Consider the following 11,404-nt stretch of genomic DNA (forward strand, 5'->3'; position numbering starts at 1 on the left):
AACATGCAAGAGGAAGCACAGTGGATAGAGAAAGAAACAGAAGCAGAAGATGAGGCTGAGAAATCAAATGCTTGTCTTGCTGAGGGCTGTGCTTCTCATTACTGAGTGATGTTGATCTCATTGTGGTACTAAGGAAACAGTAACAATGAAATTAACTGTATAAGCAAATAGTGCTAGGTCAGCTACTCCACAGCAACTTTCTTGGTGTGTGTGCTCTTATTTTGCAGCACATTGCAGTAACTTACAGACAGCTCATGGTGGTTTTCTCTGTTAATGAAAAGGCGGATACCTTAGCTGTTCCATGGGATGGTGAGAGGTGAGGTACCCACAGGGACATTTGTTGTGGAACAACTGGTATTTGATAACTTGCATGTGAAAATTCAAGGATTTCACAAGTTTAGTCACTATTGCAAAACAGGCTGTAGTCAGAAACCAGCTCAGTTTTGCCTGCAGGATGTCCAGCATCTCTAGTGTAAGTGAAAATATTGGCTGACTGAGCAGTGTGGGACTGTGTTTTGGTATTACTTGCCTTCTGTCCAGTGTGTTCATTCCTGAGTACATTTAATTGAGATGTATTTTTTCCCCTGTATCTTTCTCAGCAAGTGTTTGCATCTCCTAGCAAACACCCAATGGACAGTAAAGGAGAGGAGTCAAAAATCAGCTACCCCAACATATTCTTCATGATTGACAGCTTTGAAGAGGTGAGTTCCTCGTTGCAGCAGTGGAGTTTTGTCCTATCCAGTCTTCTGCCCCAGTCAGCTGTTTTCTTGTACCTTTTGAACAAATGCTTTTGGCTAATTGAGCTTATCTTCTGGTAGTTCTTATTTTATTTGATCTTCCTGTTTCTTTAATGTTTGACATCTGAGGTTAAAGCTGGATTTTGGCATCTGTCTTTAGGGTGAACTGAAGCAAGACAGGCTAATTTGAGAGCTGCTTATCTCAACACATGATTTGCAGTGTGCACTGCCTGAAGTCTGTTTTTTTTTGAAAGGCTGGGGTGGAGCATACAGCTCCCTTGCTTTCTGCCATTTATGTTGAAACTGCTTTAGGCCTAAGGGGAATCCTGGGAATCTGAATATATTTGAACTTTAACAGCTGCAGTTTGCCTTGAAGTGTTTCATCTTGCATCTTTGGCAGGTTTTCAGCGACATGACTGTGGGAGAAGGAGAAATGGTCTGTGTGGAGCTGGTGGCCAGTGACAAAACAAACACTTTCCAAGGGGTGATTTTTCAGGGGTCTATTCGCTATGAAGCACTCAAGAAGGTCTATGACAACAGGGTAAGATGTTTCTGAAAACCAGCGTCCTTGGCAGTAATGATACTCTGACCAGTTTTTCTTTGCTGCTGCGTATGTTAGCTTTTTGTCCTGTTTATCGTCTGCATTGTAGTCTGTCTTTCTTGGCTTCGAAAGTTAACTGAAAAGTAAGGCTTTTGGCTCAGACAGCTGAGAGTATTCAGATCAGGATATATTACTCTGGAGTTTGCCAAAAGGAATGAAGTAGTGAAGTTAATAAGCAGTCAAGAATGTGACACAGGAATGCGTCAGAATAACATTGTTCTGGGTGCCCCTTCATTTTTGTGAAAGGTCACAGATATTTCTAGTTAGTTCAGAGGTGTGTTTTGCATGGAGAGCTTAGAGCAAGGTAGTTATCAGAGTTTATGTAAAATGTGTTTTTCTTTAGTGCGTTTTGTACTTAACAGCTGTTTTCAGAAGACCACTGTACTTTCACTGACACACAAAGAAGCTTTCCTTGCTTTCCTACAGAAACATGAAATGCCAGCACTTCTGGCTCCAAATTCAGTACTTAGGCTGAGGTCAAGAGAGTGGAAAAGCCAATAAACTTCTCTGTTATGAAGACAGCCCTGAGAGGTTTAGAACAAAAAAATCCCCACAGTATCTACTGTGATTGTAAACTTCATTTCCCTTTGTTCCTACCCTTGTCAGGACAATTCCTGAATAATTCCCTTTATCTTTAAATGTGAGTAATCACTCTCTTCTAGAAGTTTTTTGAGGGAACATGAAACTGGAATTGTTTCTCTGTCCCACCACTGTCTTATGAAAATATGTGAGAAATGCAGAAGCACTGAAGGCAATGTAAGAAGAAAGCCCTGTAGTGGAAAGACAGGATTTGATGTGTCAAAGTCACCTATTAACCTAGGAATGCCTGTTTGACCACACAGCTATTTTACATTGTTATCACTTCAAATACTCAGTTAAGGCCAAAGGTAAAAATTGAAATTTGACCCTTCTTTTGACAGAACAGAAGCAGTCTTTCTATGCTGTTGAAGGTTACTTGGTTTTCTTTGTATCAGGGGAGGTTTAGATTGGGTTTTAGGAAGAATTTCTTCACCACAAGGGGTGTCAAGCACTGGACCAGGCTGCCTGGGGAAGTGATGGAATTGCCATCCCTGCAGGTATTTAAAAGACATGTAGATGTGGCCCTTAGGGACATGTTTTTGTGGTGGACTTGGCAGTAATGGGATAGCAGTTGGACTACATGATCTTAGACGGCTTATCCAACCTAAATGATTCTGTAATTCTTAGTGCAATAAAATTTGTGTTACATGATGAGCATCTTGGCCTTTTCAGGCTATAAACTGCTGAAAGTTGTGATAAGCCACTTAAATTTATGGTTAAGTCCTACTTGTTTCACTTGGTAAAATCTTGACTGTTTTTATATCAGTTTGTTCCTTTTTTCCATTCTCAGTTCAGTTTTCAGTGCAGTTGTGTTAACTGGAAATTGAGCCCTTCTGTCTGTTGAGAGGGTTCAAAAGCTGTCAGGGTTTTGAGGCGAACAGTGCAATGCAGGTTAGTTGTACATGGAGGTTGGTTCTTCAAGCTTAGGCCTTGACAATGTGGACGCACAAATGCCCGAATCCACTTGCCACCACATACTGCCAGAATTGTGCAGTGCACTTTGCTAGTTTGAAGCATTGTGTGTGTATGCCTATTGCATTTTGGACTCAAATGAGTGTCCCTATACAGGCTGTGTTGAATTGTGCATGTGGCTTCTTGTGATCTGGTGTGGCATGTTGTGTGGGTCTGGATAAAAACGTTTTTGTTTTATCTCGGGGTGCCACTGGGTAACTCTGTTTTTTGGGTAGCTGAAGGAGTTGATTTTTTTCTGAGCCTCTGTTTTGTATCTGTAAGATCGCTTTCCCTTTGGACATCACTTCAGATTGTGCTTAACATGCTTTTCAAGGATCCAGATAATGATCATTATCCACTATGTTTTTGACTTTCACTATGTTTTTTACTTACTGTTAGATAACTTTGATAACATTCTTTTTTTTTTCTTTTCTTTGAAACATGGAGGCGATGTTACATGTTCTTCCTCTCCTGTCTTGATGCATTGTAGGTGAGTGTTGCAGCTAAGATGGCTCAAAGAATGTCTTTTGGCTTTTATAAATACAACAACATGGAGTTTGTCCGAATGAAAGGGCCACAAGGGAAAGGACATGCAGAGATGGCAGTGAGTAGAGTTTCTACTGGTGACACTTCACCATATGGGACAGAAGAAGATTCAAATCCAGAATCCCCAGTGCATGAGAGAGTAAGTAGCGCATGGAAATACTGACTTAAGGTTAAACATGAACATATTTTGTTCCAAAGCCAGTAGACAGACTGAAGCGGGGATTAACTTACATCAGGGTTCTAAACTTGGGTTTCCCTGTGTGTATTTTGAACACGCTCAGTATATGCAGATGAATTTTTAGCTCATTTTTCCTTGAGCACATGCTAAATACAGAGATGACTGGATGATTCATACTTCTGGAGGAGTGTTTTGTTGAAACAACAGCGATGTTGATGCCAGGGAAGATGATGATTCTGCCTGTTTTCTATGAAAATTAATATATTCCATTTCTGTACAAGATGGGATTTACCTAGAAACGTAGAATTTGTGTATTACGTAGTTTGCTTTCTAACTTTCACAGGAAATGGTACTGTTAGACTTTGTCAGTGATGAATGCTGCCAACGGGAAGCCTGTATGAAATTAAAGCAAAGAGTACAGATTTAGAGGTAGTGCCATATTTTTGCTTAATTTTAATGCAACTGGAGTAAAATGGCAATAGAATCAGTCCATAGATGCTGATTTCACCATTATTCAGTCCTGTGTATTTTCCATAGAGGCATTTTACTTCATTAATGGGGATTAGGCAGAGTTTTCAAAATACCTACACAGATACGTCCTGACCTGGGATGGGTAGTTCCTGATGGATTCTAGTATAGTTTCCTGTGTATGCAATAGCTAAGTTAAGTAATTTAAAGGTCTGCAGGACTCCTGAATGTCTCTATACAGCTGTATGATTTTTGTTTCTGGCTTCCTAGGAGGCAAAATGAGCTGCCAGCACAGAGCTCGTTAACTAGATGTGCTTGCTTTCTACCGTAGAGATACAGCCAGGAGAGATCAAGCCTGGAGGGACTTCCTGAACTTTTGGCTCCAAGAATTCAAGTGTCAACTGGAAAATGTCACAATAGATTTGATAATGGATGATTGCAGCTTTTGGCTAATGGTTTTAATGGCGATTTGTATGTTTCTGGTTTTCCCTCCAGGTGTGATATGAAATGGCTACAGAATTAAAAAACTGCACTAAAGAGAGGATTACTTGGGTGGTAGAATGCTTCTGCTTTTTTTTAGCAGTAACGATAGAGGGACAACACAGTGTTTTTCTGCAGTGCAACAGCAACCTGTTTGCCTGTCATCCTCACATGTCATCTCCCTCTTTATTTGTATGGACAGAGATGAGCAGTATCAGGTGTCACCTCAGGGACAGCTATAGGATTGTGAAATTAACTGTGAAGAAAGAAAGATGAGATAGAAATTACTTCAATTGGCAAAGTAGATATCCCTATTTATTTTTTTGAGATGAAACTAAAATATTACTAGCAAAACCAGTATAAAAGCACTACATTTCAATTCTTTCTGAAACAAGTATGGTTGACTATAATTGTGGTTTACTCAAGAGCAACTACTGCTTTGAAGGAAGGGTGTCTTTATAGTTTCATCCCTAATCTGTGTTTTACCATAGACAATTATATACTTGTGTTAGTCATCACTTGAACTAACCAAATCATCAGGGGCATCTCCACTTGTTTTTCCCATCCTCTATTGAAATATGATATACATGTAATTGTGCATTGACTTCACTTTTGTGTCAGGATCTTGGGCTATGTAATTGCCTTGTGACCCTGCCTCATAGAGACGCTGTGACCTTTCACAGGGATCCCATGTGACATCCTTCTAACAGGGAAACTACTACCTTGTGTTTGCCAAAGAAATGAAGATGCGCAATTTTAGTGTGTGCAATACATTAAGTTTCCTGAATTTCAGCATGCAAAAATAAAATTGACATTCCTGGTGCCTAAATTATTAATTTTCTTCTTTCATGACTATAAATTCTTAAAAGTTATCAGCACAGGAGAGGCTTTATAACAGTGGAGGTCGATGATACATCAAAAGATTTTCATCTTGATGAGCATCTCGAAGCTGAGATGACTCTTCAGTTGACATTTTCTGGCCACGCTGATAAACCTTACAGCTAGATGACAGTCACAATTCTTATTTTTACACATATCATTGCCTCGTGGCACATACTTGAGACTGCTTATTTCTTACTAGAAGCATTAGAAGTTTTCAAACAGAACTTCCTCTAGCATTTGTTTTATTTCCCTTTCAGGTCACTTCTTTCAGCACGCCGCCAACCCCAGAACGCAACAATCGCCCATCCTTTTTCTCCCCATCCCTCAAGAGAAAAGTGCCCCGAAATCGAATTGCCGAGATGAAAAAATCCCACTCGGCAAATGACAGTGAGGAGTTCTTCAGAGATGATGATGGTGGAGGTGAGAGTAGTATCAGCTAAACAGACTTGTCTGGAGAGGGCACAGATCCCACTGATGAATTTCATGAAAGGTGAAAAATAAGCGTTCTTGGTGCTGCCTCCAGTGCAGACAGACCCGTTGTGGACAGGAACAGCCCATGAGGACCCACTTTGCTTACTTCCGCTGTGTGCAAGTGTGAAACAGCAAGAGGAATTATCGTAGCTACCAGAGTCAGGTTCTTCTGACCTGATAACGCCAATGCTCTTGGCATAGTGGTAATGTGTGGGGAGAGGGAATAGCCTCCTTCCTCTCACACTGTTTTGCATCTTGCTAGAGTAGCTGCTGTTACGTATTCTTCCTTTGCTAGGACCGCTTTGTTTGGATCATGACCTCCTTTTAAACAAATTAATCCCAGAGCTTGGATCACTCTTGTCCAGAATTGCTCCGTTCACTTCAGCATTTGTTTTTAGCACTGTGGGACAGGGCTTATTTTTTTGTGGGAATGAAGGGGAAGTTCAGAAACACTCAAAAAATGCAGTATATGCATTCCTGGCTGTGGGAGAGACCTGCAGGTATAAAACATGTCTCTAGCTGACAGTGGACTTGGTATCCTTTTGTTTAAAAGTTACTTGGGGACTTCTAATCGTGAGAAGAATGGCACTGCTGAGTGTACCAGGTTTGGCTGAGGGCATATTAATGCTGACTCTCCCCTATCTGGTAGACGTCAATTTTCTTCATCAGAAACAATTTTTCTTCTGTTAACACTTGTTACATGAGTAACTTCTTAGTTTTAGGAATATTCTATTATTTTGTGTTTGGGTTAGGATTCTGCTTATGCAATGTGGCAGCAAAGGCTTCATTCCCTCTCCTGGCTGCTTACAAATGCTGCCAGCTGCTAATACCATTCATTAGCTTCAGTTGTAAATAGTGAATTCTGTGTTAGACAAGACCTGGCCAGTAAAAAGAATAGTAATAGTAGTGTCCTGCATGTGACTTACCCCTAGACAATGAATAGCAGGCTTTCCTTTTGTCTTCCTTTTTTTTACTTGACTTTCAGGAGTGTTCCAATGAAACAGAGGAAGTACAACAATCGCCTTGAACTTGCTGTCTTTTGTCTTTACAGATCTGCACAATGCAACGAATCTGAGGTCGCGGTCCTTATCTGGAACAGGACGCTCTCTGGTGGGCTCCTGGCTGAAGCTGAACAGAACAGATGAAAACTTTCTACTCTATGCACACTTAACTTACATCACTTTGCCATTGCATCGGATTTTAACAGGTGATTTTTAGCATGTATTACACATAAGCAAAGAGTCCTTTAGTTCCTGGACAGTCTTCTGTATCAGGGGATTCTGCTATTAAGACAGAGAAACAACTATTTCTCTGTAAGGAAACAACAAACCTTGTTTGCTGACTATCAGCAAATCAGCATGAACAAGTAGAAGGGTGTCAGCTTGTACTCTGGCTGTGGGCCAGTTTTGCTCCGTGATGGTTCAGGCAAGTTGGTAGTTTGTACTAACAAACACCCAGAGGAACACTAGTTGCTTTAATACTGGGAAGTTCATCCATCTCATGAGTGTATGCAACTTGTTGTAAGGCTATCCACTGACATCAATAGCTGTAGCCAGACTTGCGAGTTACAGAAAGGCAGCTCTGGAATTTGGAGTGACCTCCTTTGCCAGTTTTGACTCTTAAATTTGGTTTCGTTTAAGTTGCTTGGACTGGTCAGAGCTAGGCAAGATGTCTGTAAATCTGTCAGGTGTCCAGTGTCTTTAACTAGACATAATGATGTGTCATACCATGAATCATCAGAGTCCCCTGTGTCGTTGGTCCAGCTATGTCAGTTACTACACTGATGAAAGCCAACTCTGCATTTGTTCAGCTGAGCTGAGTAAGTTGGGTTTTACAATCTGCAGGCAGTTAATGAAGTTTTGACTTTGATCCAAGTAACTCTTTACGGCCTACAAATACAGGTGGACTACAGAAAACAACTGGTCTGCTTGAACTCTTTATCAGTCAGCAAGCCTGCTAGCTTTTAAAGAATCCAGCTTTGCAGAATTAAGATGCCTATGGAACTCTTGAGATGATTCTGAAAACTGAGAAAGTAGCAGTGGTTAAGCACTGTCTCCTGTGTCTAAACATAGTAGCAATTTCTTTGACACAGACATTGCTAGTGTCTACTACTGGAAACACATAATAATCTTCTCGGGCAGAAAGAAGGTTTGATCTCAGGCAAAACCATTGCTGAACTCCTTAATCTAGACCAGGATAAAGTTGGAATCTCCTGGAATAAAGCTGTGGTTCCAGCTCAGTGTAAAGTTCTGTCTCTAACCTTGGAAGATCCTTAGAATTGTTGTTTCCTCTAAGAACTTACCTTCTTTCTTTTCTTCCTGTCTGGCAGATGGGGTGACTGCTGAATAGGTTTTTCTGAGCTGTGGGCTTTTGATCAGTGCCTGCTTTTTCTTGTGTGGGTCTAAAAAGGGGGGACGCCTCCCACACAGGGGGTTGTAGTAGTCTTGTCCCCATTTACAGGCTCAGCCCTCAGAGCCTGTTGCAAAAGTAGACTGTCTTTTACTCTGCAGAGAAGGAAATCATAGCTGGTAAGGTAAAGGTGGAAATTATAATTAGCAAGGAGATGTTTCTACATTTGCCCTTTCACTGTAAGTAGAGATTGATTTCCATTTAGAAGAAATTACAGATTCCAGTAAAAATTGCTCCTCTGTAATTAAGGGTGGATTTTGAACAATGGTTCAGCAAAACATGCAATTATGCCTTATGATAATTGTGTTGATGATCTTGCAGCTAGTTAGCTGGAGTTATCAAGCTCACTCATTCTCTCACCACAGGCATTCTGGAGTTCACAAAAGATGTATTGTTCCTGCTGGCATTTAATACTTGCTTAAGTGGGTGGCATAAATGCCTCCATGCTCAAATATTTGCTTTGAGCTTGAACATCCTTTCTGAGACTTAATTTGTTTAACATACGGTTGCAGGAGTTGGTGTATATATTGAGATGCACAGAAATAGGACACAAAATGTCTGGGCTGTAAGGCAGAATTTTAATCTGCAGTTTTTCACTACCTATGTTTGCTTTAGCTTGGGACATTGGGTAGTGCCTTTTTGGAATCAATACACTTGTGCTAGTGAAAGCTTTCTAGCAAGTGGGAGCATTACACTTGGGGCAGGGTAAAGTGGGAAAGATGCTTATCTCCCTTGGGTAATTTATGAGGCCTGTACTAAGAAACTAAGTCCCAGTGGCAGTGATTAAAGCACGTTTTAAAATGTCTGGAGTTTATACATACTGATAAGACTTCCTCTGCTCTTAGCCTTCTCTTCATGCTAGATAATCACACTTCTGTCAGCCTCTCCTTGTGTCAGATGATTCAATCCCTTAATGCTCTTTGTGGTCCTTTACTGCGTTCACTCTACTATGTGTCTTTCTTAACAAGTGTGGCTGGAGCCCTCTGGAGTTGTGGATCAATTTTTGTGCAGCTGTGTATGAACAGCCTCTTAATTAAGTCATAATTAAGCATGTGCTCCCTTTTCCCATGCTCTTTGTTCTCTGTGTAGCTTTGGAAAGGACATAGCAACCCAGTTTCCAGATACTCCTACATACTGCTGTGCCAGCACGCTGGATTTACTGTCCACATTTGGAAAGATGCCCATGATTATGACAGATATTTACAGGTTCACAGTCTGTCACATTTGGACAACACAGAGCTGAGAAACCAACAAAAGGAGTGGGCTTTATGGCAGGTTTTTTGAGTGCAGAAATACAGGCTTCAAGCTATAAGAATGCATTAAACAGTTGAATTATTTGCACCCATATCTTCTGAACCAAAAGTCTCTCTAAGGGTCTTGGGAATGGTGCATTTCTCCAAGAAAGGAAAAACCCTTGGCATCCCCTCTAATGGCACTTCCCCTTGTTTCTCTGGAAGATTACACCACAGTGTCTGATGCATGTTGTTTCATCCTACTAAAAATGATAATTAATTAATCAGCTGTCATCTCTACATGATGGGATATATTTGTGGCTTACCATCTTTCAACTAGGATGCAGCTGGGGAGGAATTAAGTTGAACTTTAATAGGTAAAGTCACATACTGATTGTGTTTTGAATTCCTGTAGCAGGATAAGGGGGACTGTGCTGCAGTCCGCAATTGCATCTCCGGTTCTTCGTGCTTTCTGGTGCTGTGGCAGCTTTCAGGATCTTTCTAAGTTCGCTGTATCTCTTTCTTTCTCTCCCTTGCCCAGATATCCTGGAAGCGCGGCAGAAACCAATTCTGATGACATAGCAGAGAGCGGGCACTGCCTTGGAGCCTTGTTGCCAAGTGCCTAACCACAGCGGTTTTCTGTGCTAACACTACCATCTAGTGTCAGGAACATAAACCTCCGCAGGAAAAAGGGAAGTCCAAGAATACCAGCCGATCAAAAGTGCCTCTTTCTTCCTTCCTCTGCTGTCATACACCGAATGCCCACTTGCAGTACATCGCCTGAGTGTTTTTGACTGGAAGAGGACTTTGAGCAAGATAAAACGAGAAGGGGCTGTGTTTAAAACGAGTCAATGCTTTATGGACAGTTTGTTACTGTGTTTACTTTATAACTAAGAAACCAACAACATGTACAGAATGTGTTAAACTTTATATTCTTTGAAAGAAACAACCTGAGAATTTCATAATGATGTGCTAATGAACGTTGTTCCATGGACTCTCACCCATACACTCTCCTTGCTGGTGGTTTGGCTTAAATGTTTGTCTGAATGTGTGTGTGCGTGTGGGGATTGAAGGGGTGAGAGAAAAATTTCCTGCTGGGAGAGGAAAAGGAAAAAGATGGTACAAAGATACATCACCATTTTGGTACGTGCAGCAGGTCAGAGCTTAAGAGGCTGAAAATGTTCCCATTTATTCACATGTCAGTGTTAGGACAGGTGAACTCTGCTGACAGATTTCTGTCTCTACCAAAGAACAGCAACATTTTCATCCTCAAGAACTGGCTAAGAAAATGAGCCAGTGAAAAGAAGGCTAAAATGTGCTGCTATAGTAAGGCCGAGGTTCATATCCAGTACTAATGCTGCTTATCTCTCTGTTAGCCGCGTCAATACAAGTTTGAGTCTCAAGTGGAAAAATAAGAGGCCATAATGGGACTCCAAAATCTAAAAACCTTACCAATAACCAACATCCTCCTGCATGCACTGGACTTCAGAGTACATAGGGTCATCCCTGTGGTAGTATTTGTAGCCAAGGAGAGCATGAAAGCTGATTAATGGATTCTTTATCTCCTGGTTGGTATTTCACTGTACTGTTACATGCCAAAGCATGGCATGTTTTCTTGAAAGGTAAGATTGAAATGTAATTCTGCTCTGAGAAGTGACTAAAGATTGCATAATGGGAAGTCTGAAAGTTGTGTCAGGAGCTCTCAGGAAAAAAGCCTTATGTTTACAGGTAAAATGCAGCTTTCTCTACATAGCAGAACTCTGCTGTCCTGACATTTGAAAAGCTAAATGATTCAATACTGAGACTACTGCAGTCTGGTTCACTGTTTTGATATGGGAGTCAGTCAATACTTAGTTTACTTATGACTGCA

General features: G+C 41.0%; 1 protein-coding gene across 2 annotated transcripts in view; it reads left to right on the forward strand.

Moving 5' to 3' along the window:
• The window catches only part of KIAA0930 (KIAA0930 ortholog), a 70,527-nt gene extending 59,985 nt beyond the window's left edge, over positions 1-10,542 (forward strand). For both annotated transcript variants that reach the window (XM_061358999.1, XM_061359010.1), the window contains exons 5-10: positions 600-701; positions 1,138-1,278; positions 3,359-3,553; positions 5,680-5,842; positions 6,945-7,100; positions 10,076-10,542. In XM_061358999.1, the coding sequence (XP_061214983.1) occupies positions 600-701; positions 1,138-1,278; positions 3,359-3,553; positions 5,680-5,842; positions 6,945-7,100; positions 10,076-10,116 (798 nt within the window). In that variant the 3' untranslated portion in view covers positions 10,117-10,542. The remainder of the gene's footprint in view (positions 1-599; positions 702-1,137; positions 1,279-3,358; positions 3,554-5,679; positions 5,843-6,944; positions 7,101-10,075) is intronic.
• Positions 10,543-11,404: the final 862 nt, after the last annotated feature.

Source organism: Neopsephotus bourkii, unplaced genomic scaffold, assembly GCF_033783945.1.
Source record: "Neopsephotus bourkii isolate Nb327-2 ecotype Australia unplaced genomic scaffold, CSIRO-AGI_Nbou_v1 NB_107, whole genome shotgun sequence".
Classification (NCBI taxonomy): Eukaryota; Metazoa; Chordata; class Aves; order Psittaciformes; family Psittacidae; genus Neopsephotus; species Neopsephotus bourkii.